This window comes from Dasypus novemcinctus, chromosome 1 (genome assembly GCF_030445035.2).
Source record: "Dasypus novemcinctus isolate mDasNov1 chromosome 1, mDasNov1.1.hap2, whole genome shotgun sequence".
In the NCBI taxonomy this organism is placed as follows: Eukaryota; Metazoa; Chordata; class Mammalia; order Cingulata; family Dasypodidae; genus Dasypus; species Dasypus novemcinctus.
This window is the reverse complement of record NC_080673.1, coordinates 45,522,855-45,547,490: the sequence shown is the minus strand read 5'-3', so window position 1 is coordinate 45,547,490 and position 24,636 is coordinate 45,522,855. Positions and strand designations below refer to the sequence as shown.

The window sequence follows — 24,636 nt, the reverse complement described above, 5'->3', positions numbered from 1 at the left end:
TGATAATCTTACATTTTCTGCTGTATATTCCTTTGCATGCAGCTGACAGCTCAGCAGGATTTTAAAGAAAAGCAATAGTACCTGTGGCGGAAGGTAGGCAGTGGGTACAGAGAAAAGGGAAGAAGCAAATTACATAATTTTAATTTCTGAGGAATACAAATCCTCCCTCCCTTCCTCCCTCCCTCCTTCCAAAGTTAGGACTAGTTAGTTGGACATGGTTAGGATTGTACATTAATCACCTGATAGGAAAAGAATCATTCTAAATTATTTGAGATTCTTGGCATCTTTAGAAGGGAATGGCTAATTTAATTTCCAGAGTCAGGATAATTCACAAACAGAAAAGGTCTTCTAAATATTATATTACCATCTGCCTTATTTCCCAAGAGAGTTAGTGAGGAAGAAGGGTAGTTGAAACAAGACTGGACTGTCTGCCTTGCCAGGAAAAGAGAGGCAAGATTGAAATACATATAAAAAGTTTTAAATTTAATTCACATTTTCTAATTTATAAAAACTGCATCTCATTAAAAGGCTAAACTTCATAATATAGTTATTTTTAAACATAGTAAAATTGCTAGAATTTCTTTTTTTTTGCCTAAATTGAAACTAAAAGTGAAGATTAAAAAGAAATTATAAAAAAAATTATATTGCATACTGCTACAACTGGATAATTAGTAAAAGTTAATTATTCACTTAATAATCAGAAGAGGTTAAGCTGTAACTTGAATCTAAAGGAAATATTACTTTTATAAAAATTAATTTCTCTCTGCCCATTTTTGACTCAGTGACCTCAACATTTAAAGTGAGCTTTCTCTCTAGTAAACTTGTTACCAAAAAACTACAAAACCTATCTTGCATATACAGAAACCAACAAATGATGTGAATTTTATATTATGCACTATGCCAAGACCCACTTACAGATAATTGTAGACAGAAGTAAAAATCCTGTGTGCCAGGACTGCCGTTCAGATAACCTGGGCTATTTTATAAAACACGAGTCAATGAGTAGTAGGTCTATGGCATACAGCAGAGCTGTGCTGGGCACTGGTGTTGGTGGCAGGAACGTAGATTTGAGTCCTGGTTCTGAAAACTCCCTTAGGTTTTTTGGTCTCTGTTAACTCATTTCTACAATGGGCATAACATATATAAAGGGCTTAGCAGAGTGCTTAGAACACAAAAAGCCCTCAAAAAAAGCTAGCTATCCATTTATTTATTCAATAAGCAGTAGTCGAACACCTACTTTGTGCCAGACAGTTCCCTGATGGAATGTATATTCTAGTGGATAGTAACATCTAATGCTTAAATATTTTTTCCAATTGTTACTATTATTACTAAACCAGGGGTTTTCAATGGGGGGACATTTGATAAGGTCTGGAGGTTTTTATGGTTGTCACATCTTGGGGGGGGGGGGCGGGGGCTGATAATGGCCTCTAGTGGGTAGAGACCAAGGATGCTGCTAAACATCCTACCAGGCACAGAACAGCCCCTACCATAAGGAATTATCTCATCTAAAATGTCAACAGTGCTGAGGTTAAGAAACCCTGTTCTAAATGCTTTATGCATTAATTCAGTTAATCCTTTAAAACAACGCTATGCAGTAGGAAATAGAGGAAATAGTAGCATGGCTCTTTTGTTAATTTATAGTAACAAACAGTAACAATTTATTACATATTATAATAATACCATACATATTTAGAGCAAATATTATATATCTTGTATGCAAATATACATTATATAGTATTGATAAGATAATATACAAATTATATATAGATACTTTAAAACATACCTTCCTAATGTTTTATTTTTCAAATTCAGATGGTAAATTTTTAGAAAATGGTTTTAAAGTTCCCATTACAAATAACGGCTCTGTCAAGGTGCCATTTTGAGGCTCAATTACAAATAATCTCTCCTGAACCTTGCTCACATGCTCCAGAAGGTGATACTTTGTGCTACATCTGAAGATCTGGATTTTAGAACAGGGGAGCAGTGTGCTGTTCTGGAAACACCAGCATACCCAGAGGGCAGAGATCCAAGGACTAGCTTGAGTCTTTATCTCACTGACTGTGGCATCTTTCTGCAAGTCACTTAACTTCTCTGGGCACCAGAGACTCACCATCACCAAAACACAAAGCAATAATGCCTTTCCTGAGGACTTGGAGGGTTGCTGGTAAGATAAAATAAGGTGTGAAGGTCCTATGTAAACTGCAATGAGTGTCACCACTACCGCTCACTAACAAGTATCTGAGTCATCGCTTCCTTTTCGCTGTACGTACTCAATCTTCACCATAGTCTATGAGGTGGGTATGCTGACCAGCTCTGCAAGCTGAAGATAAAGAAACTAAGGTACAGAGTAGTGGTAACTTACTTAAGGTTACAAGGCCAGGAAGTGGCAGAACAGGGGCTTCCCCGAGACAGCCTGACTCCAGGGTCTGTTAAGGCATCTCCCTATGCCATTTAGGATTTACTCTCCCAGTAGTGCATCTCTGCAGGCAGCCATGCCTGCTCCCTAGACCTGACCAGCCAGCCAGTCAATTCATTCACCAAAGCATGAAGGATGACCTTTCATTTTATTTATTTTTCAAATTACTTTCTTTTAAATAGGCTATTTACATACACACTACATGTATTCAAAACAATACAAAACTCAAAAGCACAAAAGAACATACAGTGACAACATGTTCTTTGCAATCTTGTCTCCCAGCTATCCAATTCTTTCTATTGGGACACCCACTGTTACTTGCTTTTTGTACATCACTCCAGAAATGTTCTAGACAATATTAACTTACAGAATATAAAACATACCATCTTTCAGCCTGATTTTTAACTAACAGTATCTTGGAGATCAGTTCATATCAATAAATACAGTGCTCTCTTTTTTCTTATTAATGTCTGAAGAGTATTCCATAATTTATTTACTCAATTTTAAACAGAAGACTAATGTATTTCTGATACATTAAGTTATAATGAATATTTTATATACATATTTCAAAGACTACAACAATATACTTGGGGTAAACTCCTAGAAAAGGAAATGTTGAGTTAAAGTGTAGGTGCCTTTTAAGGTTTTCTTGAAATAGCTAAATTGTCCTCCGTAGAGGTTTAAACGTCCACCTTGCATGTACCAGATCACCAATGAGTTTGGCTTCCTTTCTTCACTCTCAAACAAAATGTCAAAAATGTTTTATCATTGCCAATTATAGTTCGTATTTTTAATTTGCATTTCTACAATTGTGATTAAGAATCTTTCCAGCGTTTCAAGAACCAATTGCATTTCTTTTTTTCTTTGAATGTTCTGTTCGTATCCTTTACCCATTTTTCTAATGAGTTCGTTCCTTTTTCTTATGGATTTAGAGGAGCTCATTATCTATGATAGAAATAAACCCTTTGTCTATAAGTTGCAAATATTTCCACCCAGTTTCCTATTTATCATGTCCTTGCAGTAGTACTTGATTATTTAAGTAGTGTTAATTTTCTCAGTTTCTTCTTTTGTGGATTCTGGATTTTATTTCATACTTACATCTTTTCCACTCAGATAATAGAAAAAAAAATCCATGTTTTCTTATTGTACTTCTGTAGTTATTTTTCATATTTAAGTCTCTGAAATACCAGAATTTACTCTGGTGTGTACTAAATAGTTGGATTCAAGAAAGTTGAATCCAAACTAAATAGTCACAAATCTAGGTATAGAGTAATCTATCCTTTCCCCACTGATCTGATATCCCACTTATCATACACAAAGTTCCCATATTACTTGGATCTATTTCTTGACTTTCCAGACTGTTCCACTGACCTGACAATTCATACACCAATAACAACTATTTTCATTGTTGTGGCTGTATAATGTTTTACTATTTAGGGAGGTTAGTTCTTCACACTATTTGTATTTCTTAAAATTCTCCTAACTGTTCTTTATGAACTTAGAATCAACTGGTATTATAGGATTACGTTATATTTAAAATTAACTTAAGGAAAACCAATACCTTTAGGATGTTGAATCTTCCCATCCATGGATGTTGTATACCTTTGCACTTGGTTCAAGTCTTTTCCCCTCCTCTTTTGGTGAGCCTCTGTAACATTTTAAAGTGTTTTTTTTTTTTTTTTCCTTCCATATAGGTCTTCCTTTATTCTTATTACATTTACTCCTAGAGTTAGAAATATATTCCTAACTGGCTAATGTTACTACATTTAGGTCTTTTTTTCCTAAATAAAAGGGTTAGCTACAGTTTTATATAAAAGGTCATTCAGTTTTGTTTTTGTTTTGGTTAAATAACCAAGTTCTTGAAACCTTAGAAAACTCTGATCTGAAAACTTCACTAGGACCATAGCCAATATTATACCTCTTTATAACTCTAGCTAAGAAAGACTCTTCTCCAAAATGTTTTAGTATGAAAATAGAACTTATTTGATTTTCAAAATCATTTCTCCATGTTACCTTAATCTTAAATTTTTGGGTACAAAGATTCTAGCAATACTGTATAACATGTTAATAATTTTTATTAAACAAAAAACGCAAAACTTACCTCCTAAATTCATTCCAGCTTGAAGACATTTCTGAAGTCTGCAGGCAGGACAATTCTTCCGTCGAATCTTATCAATGATGCAATCATTTCTGCCAGCACATAAATAGTTGTGTTGCCCTAATTAAAATAATAAAAAATCTGTTAAAATAAAGATTATTATAGAGGAAAGGATTGTGGAAAAGGGTGGAGTAAGAAGTTCCAGGCATCAGTTCCTCCACAAGAAAAATGATTAAATAAGCAGAAACTGTCTGAATTACTATTTTAAATGTCTATATAGTTCAGAAGAACACTAGGAAACATCTAATTTCCTAGAACAGCATCTAGAAAAGAGTGGGAAGAAGAGGCTGAGAAATTATGGTAAATACCAGTAATCTGCTCTTTTCATGTGGTGGTTACTGGCACCCATCCATCACTCTTGAGGCAGGTAGCAGGGGGATCCAGCCGCTGAGATACCTTGCTGGTGCTAGAGGGGGACACTAAAATGTCTACTTGTCGGGGAATCAGATGTGGCTCAAGCAGTTGGGTATATAGGAGGGTCCAGGGTTTGATGTCCCTGGCCTCCTGGTGAAGGCAAGCTGGCTCGTGTGGCGAGCTGGCCCACACAGAGTGCTGGCTATGCGGGAGTGCCGGCTGATGCAGAGAGTTGGCACAGCAAGATGACGCAACAACAACAAAAGAGAGACACAGAAGGGAGACAATAAGAGATATAGCAGAACAGGGAGCTGAGGTGGTGCAAGAGAATAATCACCTCTGTCCCACTCTGGAATGTCCAGAATCGGTTCCCAGAGCCAACTCATGAGAATAAAAACAGACACAGAAGAACACAGAACAAATGGATACAGAGAGCAGACAATAGAGGAAAGGGGGAGAAATTAAAAAAAGAAGAAAAAAGTCCAGTTGTGCAAGATTTCGAGGTAGGGTAAATCACAGATCACTGCCTTTTTTTTTTTCCCCTAAAAGAAGTACCAGGGATTGAATGCAGGACATTGACTATGGGAAGGAGGCATGCAACCACTGAGCTACATCTGCCCCCCTGATCCATGCTTTTGATTAACTATTTCTGATCCTTAAAGGCCCAGCTCCCAGGGCTTCCACTGTTCAAACCTGCCCTGGGCAAATGGTGCAGAGGAGACTCAAAGAATATTCTTTCTCAGAGCTGAAGAGTACAGTTGAAAGGCTGCATTTGCCGAAAAGGGGCCAAGTCAAGAGAACACAGCTTTGGGGAGCCATGGAAGAAACTCCTGGTGCCCTTCCTGCCCCCTCCACACATCCTCTCCACAGGGAAGTTTGAAATTGGCCAGTGGTCCCTTAGTCAGTTCTGGCCTCCTTCCTCCTGGAAAAGAATGACTTGGGAAGTTTCTCTCCAGCATGACCCACTTTGAGAATTTGCCCTCCAGGCAGAAGCAGGTTGAGACAAGGAGAGCAGTACAAGATAACAACTGAGGCAGATGGCCTGGGACTAAAGTTTACCTGCTTTAAGACATGCAATGGAACACTCAGAAGAGGGAGAAGACCTATTTCCTGGAAAGTGCAGGGGGCATTCAAACTTCTATAAACAGGGGAATTCCTAAGGCACCTAGCAAGCACAAGCCCAGGACAAGACACAGGTCCAGAAAAGTGAGGGAGGATCCTGCACTTTGCATTCCACCTTGGACAGACATTCCTGGTAGGAGGGCAGAACTATGACAGAGAACAACAGCTGAGGCGAAGTCCATTTGCAAAAACAGAGAAAGGTGTTTTCTGCATAGATTTGCTGGTTTTGTTAACTCAAGAAAATCTGTCATATCACCAGCTGGTTTCAAACTCAAGAAATACATACTTAAGGAAATAAACCAAAACCATTTAAAATATTAAAATGTACAGGGTGCAACAAAAGATTACAAGACAAAGAAATAGGAAATGATCGCCTATGCAAAGGAAAAGGATAAAAGTCCAGGAAAACAACAATGGAAAAGACAAGACTATGGACATAACAAAGACTTCTTTAAAAAAAAATCCTTAATATGATCAAGGAGATGAAGGGAAATACACAGAACTAAAGGATATCAGGAAAACAATGCATGAACAATAAGATTCTCAATAGAGAGGTACATCGAGCGAAGCAAGCCACACACAAAATGACAAATACTGTATGATTGCATTACTATGAATCAGATATATCGTGCAACATACTGTATGGTTCCAAAAAAATTGTATATTTATCCAGTACAGTAAATTGAGAAATTTATGTTTTTATTCAACTGTGTTTTCTTTTTTCTTTTTAAATTATTGTTTATATTTTCAATTATTAAATGTATAAAAGAAAGTTAAAAAAAAAAGGGAACCAAATGGAAGTACTGGAATTTAAGACAATTTAAGACCATAATAACAAATGGAAAAAAGAAATAGAGAAGGGGAAAAAAGAAAAAAAGAAGAAATACAGAGAGAATCAACAAAACCACAAGCTATTTTTTTGAAAAGGTCAATAAAATTGACAAACCTTTAGCTAGACTGACAAAAGAAAAAGAGAAGGAAGATACAAATCACCAAAATCAGAAATGAAAAAGGGGATATTACTACCAACGCCAATGAAATTAAAAGGACAATAAAAGGATACAATGAACAACAGCACAGCAACAAATTTGATAACCTAGACAAAATGAGCCAATTCCTAGAAAACACAGAAACTACCTATACTAATTCAAGAAATAGAAGATAGCAACAAACCAATAACTAGTAAAGAGATTGAATCAGTAAAAAAAAACCTCCCAGGAAAGAAAAGCCCAGGTCCACGTGACTTCACAAGAGAATTTTACCAAACATTCCAGAAAGAATGAACAACAATCCTGCCCAAACTATTCAAAACACTTGAAAAGGAGGGAACACTACGTAATTCTTCCTTTGTGGCCAACACCACCATCATGTCAAAGCCAGATAAAGGTATTACATGAAAAAAAGAATTACAAAGCAATATCTACTATGAATGCAGTTACAAAAATGCTCAACAAAATACTAGCAAACCAAATCCAACAGCACATTAATAGAATTATACACCATGATCAAGTGGCATTTATTGTAGGTATGCAACGGTGGTTCAACATAGGAAAATCAGTGTAATAATACACCACATTAACAAAATGAAGGGAAAAAACCACATGGTCATCTCAATTGATGTAGAAAAGGTATTTGACAAAATCTAGCATGCTCTCTTGACTTGAAAACCAGGAACAGAAGAAAACTTTCTCAAAATGATAAAAGACATATGAAAAACCAACAGCTAACATCATACTCAATGGTAAAAGACTGAAAGCTTTCCCTCTGAGACTTCAAACAAGACAAGGAGATCCACTGTCACCACTGTTACTCAACACTGTACCAGAAGTTCTAGTCAGAGCAGTTAGGCAAGACAAAGAAACAAAAAGCCCCCAACTTGGAAAGGAAGACGTAAAACTTTCCCTATTTGCTGATCACAGAAGATCCTGAAAAATCACAACAAAGCTCCTCAAGCTAATAAATGAATTTAGCAGTGTCAGGGTACAAGACCAACACCAATAAATCAGTATGTTTCTATACACTAGAAATGAACAATTGGAGGTAGAAATCAAGAAACAAAATCCATTTACAATAGCTAATAGAAGAATAAAATCTAACTAAGGATATTAAAAGATTTGTATGTAAAAAACTAAAAAAACACTGTTAAAAGAAATCAGGGAAACAGATGTGGCTCAAGCAGTTGGGCTCCTGTCTACCATATGGGAGGCCAAAGGTTCGATTTCCAGGGCATCCTGGTGAAAGACAAGCTGGCCCACATGGGGAGCTGGCCCGAGTAGAGAGCTGGCCAATGAGGCGTGCTGGCCTGCATGGAGTGCTGGTCCATAAGGAGAGATGGTGAGGCAAGATAATGCAACAAAAAGAGACACAGAGGAGAGACAAAAAGACGCAGCAGAGCAGGGGGCTGAAGTGGTGCAAGAGATTGAGCGCCTTTCTCCCACTCTGGAAGGTCCTAAGATCTGTTTCAGTGATGCTCAAAAGAGAAGACAAGCAGACACAGAAGAACACCCAGAGAGTGGACAGCAAGCACAAAACAATGGGGGGGGGGGGGGAAGGGGAGAAATGAATGTATGAATGATTAAATAATGAATAAATAAATAAGTCTTAAAAAAAGAAAAAGAAAAAAGAAATCAAAGAAGGCCTGAATATTTGGAACGATATTTAGTGCCCATGAACCAGAAGAAAAAATATAATATAGATGTCAATTATGCCCAAAGCAATTTACAGATTCAATGCAATCCAATCAAAATTCCAACAGCCATCTTTGCAGAAATGGAAATGCCAATCATCAAGTTTATATGGAAGGGTAAGGAGTCCAGGATAGCCAAAGCTATTTTGAAAAAGAATGAAGTTGAAGGACTTATACTTCCCAATCCTAAAACTTATTACAAAGTCACAGAACTCAAAACAACATGAAACTGGCATAAGGACAGGCATATTGACCAATACAATTGAACTAAGAATTAAGAAATCAGCCCTTACATTTATGGACATTTGATTTTGACAAAGGGGAAAGGACACTCAATTTGGAAAGAATAGTCTCTTCAATAGATAGTGCTTGGAAAACTTGATCTTTATTTGCAAAAGAATGAAAGGAACCCCTACCTTACACTATATAAAAAAATTAACTCTAAATGAATCAATGACCTAAATATAAGAGGCAGAATTATAAAACTTCTTAGAAGAAAATATAGGGAAGTATCTTTAGGACTTTGTGTTAGGCAATGGTTTCTTAGACTTTACATCCAAAGCACAAATAACAAAAGAAAAAATACAAAAAAATGGGACCTCATCAAAATAAAAAAGTTGTGATTTTTAATTTTGGACTTCATCATGAAAGTAAAACAACAACCTATTCAATGGGTAAAAATCTTTGGAAACCACATATCTGATAAGGGTTTAATATCCAGAATATATAAAGTAATCTTTCAACTCAACAACAAAAAGATAACCCAATTAATTAAAAATTGGCAAAAGGCATGAATAGACATTTCTCCAAAGAAGATATACAAATGGCCCAAAAGCACATGAAAACATGCTCAACATCACTAGCCATTAAGGAAATGCAAACCCAAACCATTATGAGATACCATTTTATATCCACCAGAATGGTTACTATTTAAAGAAAAACCAGAAAATGACAAGTGTTGGAGAGGATGTAGAGAAATACAAATACTCATTCATTGCTGGTGGGAATGTGAAATGGTACAGCCCCTGTGGAAGACAGTTTGGCAGTTGCTCAGAGAGTTAAGTATAGAATTACTATATGATCTAGCAATCTCACTTCTTGGCATATACCCCAAAGAATTGAAAGCAGGGTCTCGAACAGCCTTTTGCACACCAATGTTCATAGTGGCATTATACACAGTTGCCAAAAGATGGAAGCAACCCATGTGTCCCATCAATCAATGAGCAGATAAACAAAGCCAGACACAAATGGACAAATATTGTATGATCTCACTGACATGAAATAATGAGTAAGCAAACTCATAGAATCTAGACTAGATTAACAGGCAATATGGGAGGCAGGTAGGGTATAGGAGTCAAGGCTTAAAATGTACAGTTTCTGTTTGGTATTACGGTAAATTTTTAGTAATGGATGGTGGAGATGGTAGCAAAAATTTATAATTACCGAATTATAAATTTGAATGTGGTTAAAAGGGGATATGTTTATGTTACTATAAGAAAATACTTAAAAATCCTTGGAACTGTACAATACTAACAGTGAACCTTAAGTTAACTGTTAACAGTGAACAGTACAATTACAAAGATTTCATCAATTGTAACAAATGTACAACACTAATGCAAGGTGCATATAATAGAGTGGTAATATTGGGACTCTGTATTTTATGCATGGTTTTTCTGTAAACCCACAACTTCCCTAATTTAAAAAAATTAAAGAGAAAATAATAAAAAATAATTTTATGCTAATATAAAGTACTAATATGTATAATCAGAGTAAAAAACTTTTTTCCTTTATCCCAAAATAGCTTCATCAATAAAAGTAGAAGATAAGCATGATTTATGGATAGTATTGTTGATGCAATGATTAGCTTTAACGTGCAGTTGAGACTTTAGATTCCAGATGATAAGACTCACACTACAATTTATTTCCAAATAGGTTCTCTAATAAGCAGAGCCACGATCCTCCATTGTTTGAATTTTTTGGTAACTGCATGAGCCCTTTCAGGGGATAGCACAAATTTCATTCAAACATTACAACAGCACCAATATAAACAAAGGCCCTGCCGCAGCTGTTTAAACTGCTGTGCCTGCCCACCATTTGTACGTGCAATTTCACTGGGAAGACTTTCAAATTATAGAACTAGAAATGTTTTACTATTTCATTCTGTAGACCAAACTTGAACTAAAAAAAAAAAAAAAATCAAATGTGGGCACAGCATAGGCTTAGAAAGTGACTGACTAAATGTAAAATTGTAAGTTAGTTCTATTATTTTTTCTTTTAAAATTTACTGAACACCCACAAGTTACCAGGCACTATTAGAAGCGCTGGGAATACAGCAATGAATGTGACATACTTAAGTCCCTGTTCTGGTTAACTTTCATCTTAGTGGTGAAAACAGACAAAGGTAATTATGTAAAGAATATAAAACGTTAGAAGTAATAAGTGCTAGGGAGAAAAATGAAATTGGTGGAGTTGGGGGAGTGTGTTAATTTTAGACAAAATGAATAAGGAAAGTCTCACTGGAAAGGTGATTTTTAAATAAAGGTCTGAAGTAAATAAGAGAGCTACATAGATGGCTGGGAGAGAAAACATACCAGGTACAGTGAAAAGTGAATGAAACGGGCAGAGATGGGGGTTGCGGGCATCTTCTAGAGCAGCAAGGGCGCCAGTGTGAATGAGCAGAGAGTAAGAGGAAACCGGATAAAGAGCAAGGTGAGTCAGATCATGCCAGGTCTTATTAAGTCATATTCAAGACTGGCTTTTAATCTAACTGAGATAGGAATCCATCAGACTAGATGGCTCTGAGCAGAGGAGTGATTTGATCTGATTTACATTTACGGGATCACTCTGGCTGCTGTGTTGAAAACTAACCATAGTGGACCAAGGACAGCAGCTGGGAGATAAGGGCTATAGAAATGACCTCCGTAATGGAGTATAGAAATGATGGTGGGTTACATCAGTGTGGCAGCAGTGTGGGTGTGATAAGTTGTCACATTGTGGATATACTTTGAAGGTAGAAGTGCCAGAATTTTCTGAGACCATATGTGGGGTATGATAAGAAAAAGGGGAGATATGGAGGCATTAAGATTCTTGGGCTGAGTAACTAGAAAAATAAAATTGCCATTAATTCAGATGGGGAAGACGATAGGAGCATGTGGCTTACAAGGGAATTACCCCAGCTCAGTTTTTGGACGTGTTAAGTTTGAGGTACCTCACAGGCATCTAAGTGAGGTGTCAGGTCTGCAGATGTCTGTCTGGGCTGGAGATGTCTTCAGCTTACAGTCGTTATTTTAAGTCACAAAGACTAAATGAGTCCAGACAGACAGTGAACATAGACTGTAAAGAGAAGAGGGGAATCCAAGGAGACTGATCATGGGGCATCATAAAAACAGACACAAAGAATCAGGAAAGTGAACAAGCTCTAAAGTGCTCCAGGCCTGAAACCATCATCCTTCCCTGGTTGAGAATGCCTACATTATCTGGAATACTGAGAAAATTGGACTTAAAAAGATAAAAGAATTATTTCTCAAATACCTCCTCATTCTCCCTAATCCCCTCCCCTCCTGGGGAAATATTTCAGTGGAAATCCTGTATTTATACTGCAAATGAGCCAAAAAAGAATCAAACTCCTATAACTTAGTAGAAGATGTTCTACTTGCCAGAATTGCTTTTAGGCCACACTGCAGCCAATGCCTACAAGGATGGTGGGGCCATAAAACAGACAGACACACAAGAGGGAAGTATTATTTTAGTAGAAAAGAGAGCTACCTTCTTTTTGAAAAGCTGTGTGTAATAGTCTTTCATTATTAGTGATTCCTTTTATTTGCCTAAGTCATCTTTCCATAAGGAGTCCTGTGTTAAAACTAGCAACTGTTGAAGCTGTTAGTGTTTTAGCAAGAATTCATGCATCAATTTTAACAACTCAATCATATAACAAGAAAGGCATTGAGGAATGAGACACTGGTGAGTAATTTCCTTCCTTTTCATTTGTAATGATATAACTGGTCTCTACCAACCAGTGCTATTACAACCACCAACTTACCTTCCACAGAAAGGTTTGGAGGATCCTAAAGGAATGTTGCAGGGATATTATATCAGTTTTCAGATAATTTTTTGCCATTTATATTTTTAGTTGTGTAAATATTACTTTAAAGATTTGAGCTACATCTACACAAATATGTAATGTATGTTCCATTCCTTAATCCCTATTTAAAAAAAAAACAAGCAAAAAACCAAATATGGAAATAAGACTTAAAAAGACTTAATCATGTCCTTTTTAAACACTGTGCTCTCAAGGTGTTAAGGTAGTTAATCCAGAATAAGTCACATCTCATGCATTTTGGGGTAAAAGAATTTCTGCTAACACAGGGCAGATAACCAGAATGCTGGGGACCAGACAGTGGAGGCCTTGAATGACAAGCTAAAGAACTCAGATTTTATTTAGTCAGTGATGGGATGTCATTACAGATTTTTGCTTACAGAATGTCAGGTTCAGAGCTGTGATTTAGAAACACTGATCTGAAGATGACGTACCAGGTATAGAATGGAAGTAGGAAACACTATAAATAGTCCACTTGAAAGTTTGCAGAGAGGGCCTCTGTGAAAGTTAGGAGATATACATTCATCAGAATATACAGCCACAGGAATAATTTTGTGGTTAAAGAAAAATCTCAGTGGCAAAGAGAACAAAGATATATTTCTTGTTCAAGTTATGTGTCTATTATGGGAAAGTTCAGGTTTCAATAATGGCTTTTCCAATAGAGAACAAATAAATAATCTACCAAAAGGAGGGGAAAAAAAGACTGGAAACTACCGGGCAGTGATTGAAAGCATGTCAAAACTGGAGGAAAACTGATTCTTAAAAAAAGAGAATAATTCCAGGCAAGATTCATATTTGAATGGCTTTTTCCTGAGGGTCTTGTTGTCTTTGCAATGCAAGATGGCTAGAGATCAAGCAAAAAGCCTTACTGGCTGGGGAAGCCAAAGAATATACTTTGGCACTGCAAGAAGAAGTGGAAATTAAAGGAGGAAATCCTAGGAGGGATTCAAAGAGGAAGTTAAGGGGGAGGTGTGGGGAGAGCAAAAATCTACATAGGAACTCCTCAAATTTTTGACTGGCTCCTGAACTCAGTGTGAGACTTCAAAAAGTCCAATAAAATAACTTAAGGCTGAAAGAGCTGAGCAGATATTACATCTGCTACCTACCACAGGGAGACTGTTTGGAGTTCAAATCCCAGTAAGTCAGACAGATTCAATAAATACTTCATGTTTTTCAATGAAATCCTAGAAAGTCCATGCCTTAGGAAGAACATAGCAAGCACATACCTTAGGATTAAGGAATTTACTCTATGATTAAATGAAAAACCAAAATAAGCCTACCTTAAAAAAGAAGAAAGGGAAGGCTCTACAAGTTCAAGGTGACAAATCAGTAATTTAATTGACTACCAATATAAAAATCAATACTCTTCAGAGAAATATAACAGAATACAGAGTTTCTAGAATGTCCAGACTACAATAATAATTGCTAGAAATATATATCTAAACAGAAAAATGTTAACCAGGGTCAGTGAATAACTTGTCAGTAGAAATAGAAACAGAAATGACCCAGATGTATGAATTAGCAGATAAGGATTTTTAAATTGATAATATGTTAGAATCTATAAGAAGTGATGAATAATAAAGGGGTAAAGAAATGAGGGAAGTAACAGGAAAGATTTGGAAACTGTAAAAATGAAACAAGTATACATACAAAGAAAACTAAAAGAAAATACAAGAACTGAAAAATGCAGTATTTAAAATAGAATATGTGTGTTTTCATATATATATGTTGGAATTAACAATGACACTAAACAAGAATGGATCAGTGAAGGAGAAGAAATGTAAACAGGAATCATCCAAACTGAAGCACAAAGAAAAAAAATTAAAAAGAAATGAACAAAGCATCACTGGACTGTAGAACAGCCTCAAGAAATTTAACACATATGTAGTTGAAGTCCCAAAAAAACAGAAGAGAGAATAGGCCAAAAAATATTTGAAATTTTCAAAATTTGATTAAAATCCCCTACAAATCTAGAAAGCTCAGCAAGCTCCTGAAAAGTTAAATACAAAGCAAAGTACTAAGGCACAAAGGCACACTTAGTCAAACTGCTTTAAAACAAAATTAAAGAGAGAAATTGTGAAAAGGAGCCAGAACAAAAAGAAAAAAAAAAGCATTACATAAAAGGGAACAAGGGTAAGAAGAAAGTTGATTTCTTATATAAACAACTGAGGCCAGAAGACAATAAGTAACATCTTTAAAGACCATCAACCTTGAATTATATAACCAGTGAAAATATTTTTCAAAATGAAGGAGAAATAAAGGCATTTTTTTTTTGAAAAACAAAAGCTAAGAGAATTTGTTGCTAACAGAATGAAATTATGAGATACTTTAAAAAAGTTATACTTTAAAAAAGTTATTCAAACTGCACGGAAATACTAGATAGAAATTTGGATTTATAGAAAAGAAAGAACTGAAAATGATAAATAAAGGGAAATTTAGAAGAAATCTTCTTTCTTCTCATAAACCCCTTAAAGTCAATGGCGATTTAAAGCTAAATATAATAATATATTATGGGATTTATAATAAAGGGATAAATATATGTGGGATAGCCTCCTCCTCAGCAGGGGCCAGCCCTGGCGGAAGGTAGATGCGTAACCTGGAGCCAGTGGTCAAGGGAAGGGCTGGTACGGGCGCAAGCCCTCAGCCTGCCCAGGCCCACTACCAGGCAGCAGGTACGGATGCCACGTCCTCCCACCGTTGGTATGCGGCACTCCAAAGCCCGCCCAGTCAACTAGGCTACACCCACTGTTCCCGCCTAAAAGGCAACATGCAGACGGCTCTCCCACTCCCCCTTCCCCCTCCTCCTCCCGCCCCCCCTCGCTGTGACGCCATTCCCGCCCCTCCCCGCCCCCCTCCTCAGCAGTTCCGTGTTGCTCCTTACCAATCCTCACCGCGAATCTCCCCAGCACGCCTTATAAGGCATTCCAGCTAGAGATTCCCCCTGCCCCCGCGACTGCCCTATATAATCTCTGTACTTCCCCCAATAAACGGCTCTGTTTTACGACCTACCAAGAGAGTGTCACGCGTCTCCCTCCCGCCGCCCTCCACACCTTGCACGCCTCCGCCGGGGACTCGGCCAAGTCCCCCGACTCGCCCTCGCCTCCGGGAAGAGCTGCTGCCGGTACCCCTCGAGCAACGCCGAGCGCTGAGGGTCCCGTGGCTTCCCGCCCCTGGGTCTAACGACCGCAATATATGTACAAGTAAATATATGTACAAGCAAAATATCTGACAACATATCACAAAGGATAGGAAAGGATACAAATGAAATTATACTGCTATAAGTTTCTTACACCTTGAAATTGTTTAATATTAATTCAGAGTAGACTATGGCAAAAGTACATATTATAATCCTTAGGGGAGTGATTCCCAAAGTATAGTCCTTGTACCAGCAGCATCAGCATCACCTGAGAATTTAACAGAAATTTAGATTCATAGGTCTTACTGCAAGCCTACTAACTCTAAAACTCAGGGACGTGGAAATCTGTGTTTTAATATAACCCCTCAGGTGATTCTGATGGATACTAATGTTTGAGAACTACTATCCTAAAGCAACCACTAGAAAAATAATACTAAGCTAGTAAGACAATTTGCACACTTATAAAAACCTAAAAGAATAAGAAAAGGAGAAACAGTGGAATAAATAACAGAGGGAATATAAGGAAAACAAATATCAAGTTGAAAGATATAAATCTAAATATAGCAATAATTACACATTAAATATAAGTGGTTTACCTACTCTAATTAAAAGGCAAATGTAGACTGAATTTTTAAAAAAGCAAGGTTGTGCTAAAATGCTTTTTAAAACATAAAGGCCTGAAAGGCTGAAGGTTAAAGGACAAAAACATGCAATGCAAACAGTAAGCATAAGGAACCTGATACAGCTATATCAGAATCAGACAAAGTAGACTTCAAGATAAGAAGTTACCACCAAAGATCAAGAATACTCATGATTTCATAATGATCGAAAGATATAACAATCCTAAATGTCTAGGCATCCAATAGCAGAGATTCTAAATATACACAGCTGAAACTGACAGAAGTAAAAGAAAAAGGATAAATCCAACATTATAGAGATTTAAGACCCTTCAAGCAACTGGTAGGACAATCACTGTATAGAAAATCAGTAAGAAGATGTGAGCAATATTATCATTCACCATCACCTAATTAACAATTAGGTCACACAGGGAAGCGGACTTGGCCCAATGGATAGGGCGTCTGTCTACCACATGGGAGGTCCATGGTTCAAACCCCGGGCCTCCTTGACCCATGGGGAGCTGGCCCACATGCAGTGCTGATGCGTGCAAGGAGTGCCCTGCCATGCAGGGGTGTCCCCCACGTAGGGGAGCCCCACGCACAAGGAGTGCGCCCCGTAAGGAGAGCACCCAGCACGAAAGAAAGTTCAGCCTGCCCAAGAACGGCACTGCACACACAAGGAGAGCTGACACACAAGATGATGCAACAAAAAGAAACACAGATTCCCGTGCTGCTGACAACAACAGAAGCGGACAAAGAAGACCACGCAGCAAATGGACACAGAGAACAGACAACTGGGGAGGGGGGAAAGGGAGAGATAAATAAAATAAATCTTAAAAAAAAAAAACAATTAGGTCACACAAATGCATAATTAGGTCACACAAATGCACAATACACACATTCTTTTCAAGTGTACATAGAACATTCACTGATATAGACTATATCCTGAGCTATAAAACAAGTCTCAAAATGATTAAAAGGACTGAAATCATACGGAATATGTTTACTGACCACAAAGGAATTAAATAAGAAATCAATAATAAAAACTTATGTAGAAAAGCCCACATATTTGAAAATTAAATAACACACTTCTAAATAACTCGTGGGTCAAAAAAGAAATTAAAAGGGAGATCAATGAATATTTCAAAGTGAATTCAATAGTAGAAACACAACATTATCAAAAAATTTGTGAACTTGAAAGCAGTCCTTAGAGGGAATCTTTTAGTTTGATATGCTTATGTTAGAAGAGGAGATTTAAAATCAATGATGTATGATTTTATCTTAAGAAGCTAGAAAAAAGAGAAACCAAACCCAAAGTAAATAGAAAGAGGAAATAATAAAGAATGGAAACTAATGTCAAAGAAAAGAGATAAGCAATAAAGAAAAATCAGCAAAGCAAAAAGCTGGTTCTTGGTAAAGAAAAAGAAAATCAGGCAACTGTAGACAGGCTGGGAATTCTGTTCCATGTTTTCTTACTCCAGGCCCCAGAGTGAATACAGTCAGCCACCACAGTTAATATTGTCAGTCTCATGGTAAAGGGTCTGTAGAATCTGACTTAGGAAATCTGGCTGTTGTACAGAAGAGACAATTCATGATTCATTGCTCACATTTACTCCAATGGTCCCACCTAGCCACAAGGGGGCCAGTAAAAGTAATCTTACCTTGTGCAGGGAAGGCAAAGAACTGGAAACATGGTAAATGTCACTGAAGATCACTTCAGTGATTGGCAAATGAGAGTATAAAATTCTGCCTCTATTATACTTTTTCTCCGAAGTACGCACATTGTGCCTTTGAAAAATTAATTTTAACATATGAGGTTGAGGGCTACTTCCATAAACAGGCGGATTTTTCAAAAATGTTAATGAGAAGTTACCAGCATCTAATACACTTCCTTTGTGAAGAAAATAAACATCTATGAGCCATTTTAATAAAGAATGTCAATTTGTCAGCACCCCACCCCTGTATTAAAATGTCTTCAACCAACTTTTTCAGCCAGTACACTAATATGCACACAAAATTGGAAACTAAATAAATAAAACAGCTTTCAAAAGAAATACAAATGTTCAAACATTATACTTCTTTTCCTCAAAAAACTTCAGAGAATGTTCTGCCTAGCCAACTCATAGCAAGCATTAATAGATATTCCAAGGGAGGGAAAAGTGCATTTCCACAATATGGAGGAAAATAAAAAGCCTAGAGTAAATGGATTGTGATTTGGAAATTGTAAAATGTTCCTTTGAAATAAAACTTTTCAACAAAATATGCCAAGCATCTACAGGCATTATGTTAGATATTAAGGAGAAATAATCTACCTGGCTAATGGAGAAAGAGATACAGTACAAAGAGCATACCACTTGGCCAATTGCTGATACTGAATCCTGAAAGAATGAATGAATCAATGTATTCTTATAAACTAAAATATATATACAACATAAAGAACTTACATGTTCATACTATGTGTTATTAATATACATAGACACCCCCCAACAGTGACGAATGTTCACACAAGTCCTTTGGGTTCCTAGGTAATTGGCTTACACATGATCCATACATTCTTGCCCCATCTCTAGCATCCTATCTTTCAACCTATACTCCCACCATCATACCAAATAACAAAAAGGCCTGTGGATTTACAAGTAAGGAATTCAGGGTTCTGTGAAAGGTAGAAACTCCTTCAACCAGGGTCAGAATCCCAGGCAGTTTCTAGAATGCCTACTTGGTGGTCCAAGTTCCTAAATATTTCCCTCCATACAGCCTGTATCACATCCACTGAAGTAGGTTTTGTTGCCTTAAATCGTAGCAGTTAGAGACATCTGGGTGGAAAAGCATCTCGTTCTAAGAATGAAAATTTGTCCAGTAGGATTCAGGGAACTTTCAACATTCATCCATCTGTGTGTACTAGTTCAAAGTATCTCTTGCCCGAGGTTGTGAAATCTTTTGGAGAAAAGGCAGTTGCTTCAGAAAATAGGAAGCTTTGAAGGTTAGGATAAATTTGGATGGGGTACCAGCAAGTTTGGGTCACTTAGTACATGTGTAATACAAATTCACGACTGACAGGAAAACCAGAAGTTCTTAAATCAAAGGGAAAATGCCTTACAAACTTAAAAAAAAAAAAAAGTTCAAAAATAAAAGCTAAATTAAAAAAAGAAATCAAAGACATCACATTTTTTTCTAATCTTTTCAACTACGGTATTGTTTTTAACTACAGAATAATTCACTAACTGTCTAAAAGTTAACCTCACTGCTTTAAAAGTTACTGAATGGAATAAAAATGGTCTCTTAAATTACTTTTAAAATCAAGAGCCAACACTGAATTATACTTGGGCTGGCCTCAAGTATTAGGTGACATATAGGCCTTAACGCATCAAGAGGCAAGTTCAGAAAAAGGGGGAAAATGGAGGGCAGTGGGGAAAGGCCATGGGTGGTAGGGCACAGGCCAGACAACAGGGTTCCATCTTAGTCAATAAGGAAGATTCTCAGCTGAGTTGCTTCAGGTCTCTGAGGCTAAGGTTCCTCATTTATAAAATGGCGAGAAAGTAATGCCTACTCTGTAGGTTGATATATGGATTCAAAATAATATACACAAAACAATAAGCACAAAGCCTGTCCTGAAGTAAGGACTCCAAAAATGGTGGTAGTTGATGTTATTATCATCATCATCTATTTGGTTAGTTTGGTCTTCAAAAAATAAAAGTATGGAAAATTCAAAGAACAAACATAGTCAACTCTTAATTAAATATAAATGAGTAAAGAACTTCCTGTGGGAGTAAAATTTTACCAGTGAGTTAGAAAGGCCTCTGGATGAAAAGGGCCCACTTGAGACAGGACAAATACCATTCAGACCTGATCTCTTCTTCAAGTCTTAGAAGATTTGAGAACAGGGACCTCCATCCCATGGTAAACACAGGACAAAGAGTAAGGACTCTCCAACCAGTTTCAAGTCAGCTAACAATTCCACTCTAGGGCTCTGAACTTTAAGAGTAATATTAAGAGGATGGAAGGTTATATCTCCCTTGCATTGCTGCTTTTGATATTATTTTCTGGTATTACTTAATACAGTAACTCTTAAATGTAAGAAGGCACATGTCAGGGGCAGAAGGAAAGGAGAGCTGGGGACACTGAAAACCATTCTGCCAGGAGTCTTGAGGGAAACTGCACCCCAGCAGATGAGAGTAGGCAATGTTTGCAGATACTAGGAGGCAAACAGGTTGAGGACTTTGCAAAGAAGAAAAAGATGTCCTGGGATTTAAAATATGCTCCCTAGACAATGATTTAATCCCATTCATTTTAAAAGCAGGATATAAAAAGGCAAAACATATTCCATTTCCCTCCCAGCTCTTACATTACAGCGGGTGGGCTGAGGCTGGGGAAATTGGAATGATTCAGATGAATTACGTGATCTTGATGTGGTGTGGATTAAAAGAGAAATTATCTTTCAGTGGGGGATAAGGAATGCTTTATGAAAAAAAGAAAGCATTTGAGATGAGCCTTAAAGAATGTTTTCAATTTGAAAAATGGGGTTGGGGTATAGCCATACAGGTACCACAGGCAAAGAACTAGCCCAGGAAAAGGCAGTGAGCAGTTGCTCTGGTTGGCTGAAGTCTGGGCAGTTAGGGATACAGAGGAGTAGCAAGCAGCATCTGAACAATCTGCTAATCAGAGGATGCCAAGGGCTGCCAGCCCCCACGTGCACTCCCAAGCCTGTTCCTGTCCTCCGAGGTTCAGGACCGTGCATGCACCTATACACTGACTGTCTCTATCTAATGTTTTGGACACTTCCAACTCTCCGTGTATACAAATCAAACTTAATGTCCCCACTCCACAGATAGCCCGATTCCAGTCTCTATAATTCCTACCTCACAGTACAGCCAGTTGTCCAAACTAGAAACCTATCCTAACCCCTCCCCACCCCAATCCTCTACAGTCAACTGGTCGCAAAGTTCTAAAGATTTTCTCTTTGCATTTTTCTTGAATTCTAATCACGTTCATCACTTTGCTCCCTTATTTCAGGCGCTCTTTGTTAAAGTTCTGAATTATGGTGTTTGAATCCTTGCTTACTGTGTGATTTAGACACATTATTAAATCTTTTAATTCATCAGATTCCCCATCCCTTAAATGGGAATCATGAAAGCACCTCGCGAGTAATTGTGAGGATCAATAAAAAAGCGCACAGTAAGAAGTCAATGAATATTAATTATCACTGTATTATTATCATTATTAGTTGACTGGACTTGTAACTTGTCTACCTGACTCCATTTCCCAACTTCTAATTCTTAAAACTCTTACTTTGAGTTATTTAAAGAAATTAACTAACATATTTCAGTATATTAAAAAAGAAAAAGTAGAGCTACTCTGGTTGAAAGGAACGTAGGAGACAATCCTGGTACTGCTTGCTTGACCTCAGTTCTGCTCCCCACATTGGTCAAGAACGAACTCCATTGGAAGTTTAGGGCTCCACAGAACAGACCTTCAGAACCATGAGCCTCCACCACAGAGTTTGTAGAAATCCTTCTGAATCACAAATCAGATTACCTCATCACTGTTTAGGACTTCTAGAGCCTTTTACTACTTAAAATTTCAAGTCCAAGCTGTCAAGCATCATAATCTAAGTAATACTGAGCAACTGGGGTTCAAGGAGGGAGGTGGGAAGTCAGAACTTACAGATGTGTTTAGCACAACTTAATGCCATTCCCAAGAAAGAGGTCAAAGCTTGGATCAGAGGCACTATTGTTGCTATTATTAATGTTTTGTAGCTTATTTTAACAAAATGAAAAAAATTTATTGGTCACACTATATGTTCATATCTCTGTTCACATGTATATATGTATGTGTACCAATCCTGAATCACAGAACACCATTACTTACAGACATCCTCCAAAAACTACATCTTCCTGCCATCGGACCCTGGCTAAAGTTCAGCCCTAAGCTGTAACAACACCTGTAGCATATTTTTCCTGTTATGTCTTTTTTGACATTAGGAAGGGGTCCTATTCCCGCCTTCCCGTGGCTCAGCTAATTTCATATTCTGTGATATATACAGATACATAGACTCCCTTTTACTCCCTGTCAGTGCTCTGCTTCTCTTAACTCTTATCTAATCACATCTGGAAAAACACTCTATCCTGTTTTATTCATTTGGGCACCAAGCAATAACCATGGCTGATAATCAGGATAGTACCTTTTCTATCAAGCAAAATACTAAGGTTTTCAGGTAAAATTAGATAGGTAAAGAACGTGATGGTTCAAAGACCATCAAGAACACCAACAAATACCTTCAGAATCTTTAAGTTGAACTATGTCTTATGAGCAGGCATTTGTTACCTAGGCAGGAGATTAAAGTGATTCTAGGCCCAATTTAATGCCCCAAGTTCTAAATTTCAAAAAAATGACTGTGATGGTTAGGTTATTGTGTCAACTTGGCCAGGTAATTGTGCCCAGAAGTTTGGTCAAGCAAGCACTGGGCTAACTGTAATACAAGGGCACTGCATTTATAGACTTTAGTCACCATTGACTTTACTGTAGTGGTAAATCATAGATAGCTGGTTATAATTATATCAATCAGGGAGATTGCCATCAGCAAGAGTGACGCATTACCCAATCAGTTGAATGCCTTAAAAGGGGAAGTGATTCCAGCATTGAGAGAGAATTTCCTAGTTTGTCTTTGGACAGCCAACATCTCCCAGAACTTGTCAAGAACCTTCACTGGACATTCATTGCAGCCCCCGGTTACAGCCTGCCTGTGGAAACTGAACTTGTGCATCCCCACTGCTGCATGAGAGACTCTTACAGAATCGCATAGTATTGACAGATATCTCTTGTTGATTCTGTTTCCCTAGAGAACCCTGACTAATACAACGACCTATCATCAAACTTTGGCAGCAGAGCCCTTTAAAAATGAGGGACTACTTATAGAAGCTAAGACTCTACTGAACATCAGTATTTCCCCAGCCTTGGCTGTCCTCCTCTCCGTCTCCCAAAGAAGACATGGCAGGGGGCTCTGAGCAAGCCTGCTAGCAGGGTGTGCTTCTTCCCCACCCTTGATGCTTCCTTCCAGGTGGAGGGAGCACCATGGATGCCACACCAACAGCTTAGCGTGCACCTGTGGCTAATTCTGGGGTCCAGGCAGGAGGCCCTTTTGGCTTTTACCACTAAGTTATATCCTTCAACTTTATTTACCAAAAAAAAGTTGATATTTTATCTTCCATCAGCAATTCCTCTGTTTTATTTCTCAATTTATTCAGAATCTTGGTGAGAGAATTCTGTGCATTTAAAAAGGTTCCTTAGCAGAGAAGACACAAAACCAACACCAGAATCCCTGGGAAGTAGAGATAACAATTTCAGGGACACAACACAAAGTGTGTTCCTGAGCTTGAAACTTTCAAATCGGATTCTATGGTTCCTCTCAATCCACTTTTTCCATCTTGCTCCTTATTTCCTAATTCCCAGATTTATAGCTCATTACAAGTCAGGGATCTCAGAAAATATGGTCACTGTGGGAATGCAAATGTTGGGGTGCAAACCTTTTGATGACAGGTAAAGCATATTTTAAGCCTTTTCTGCTGTTGTTTTCATTTTTCTTGCACACACAAAAAAACAATCTTGTCAAAGACATTTCACCACTGAATCTTGTTTTCCTTTACAACCTTAATTTATGCTTATTATGTGAAATATTTTCTTTTTTACACCTTGAAGTGACAGGAGAGTTTAAGTAAAAATGGCAGTAATATAGTTTAATATTTATCACTATCCGAATGATATTTTAACAATTTGTTATATGCCCAGAGTCATTAGCAAATTTCAGGATTTTGTTGTTGCTGCTATTCATTAAGACATGGGAACTCTGTACACATTAGCAGGGAACCAAACTTCTTAAAAGTACCTTTTCCCTTAACTGCCTCTGACAGATAATCTACAATAACCAGACTTTATATACATGTAAGTCTCTCTTTTTCAAAAGAATCATTCATTTTCGGCATCAGAAAGGTAATTTCACTAGATCCCTTTTAAATTTAACTTTTCGCTTAAATGTCCTTTTCAATTTTAAAGGTCCA

The 24,636-nt window shown here is 37.4% G+C and overlaps 1 protein-coding gene across 27 annotated transcripts in view; it reads right to left on the bottom strand.

Annotated features, from left to right (window-relative positions):
• NR3C2 (nuclear receptor subfamily 3 group C member 2) overlaps positions 1–24,636 on the bottom strand; it is a 362,509-nt gene that overhangs the window by 101,132 nt on the left and 236,741 nt on the right. For 15 of the 27 annotated variants that reach the window (XM_058283717.2, XM_012530704.4, XM_058283615.2 and 12 more), the window contains 2 exons: positions 4,518–4,634; positions 3,978–4,064 (listed from right to left, as the gene is read on the bottom strand). In XM_058283717.2, the coding sequence (XP_058139700.1) occupies positions 3,978–4,064; positions 4,518–4,634 (204 nt within the window). The remainder of the gene's footprint in view (positions 1–3,977; positions 4,065–4,517; positions 4,635–24,636) is intronic. The other 12 variants (XM_058284243.2, XM_058283755.2, XM_058284194.2 and 9 more) reach the window with 1 other exon arrangement.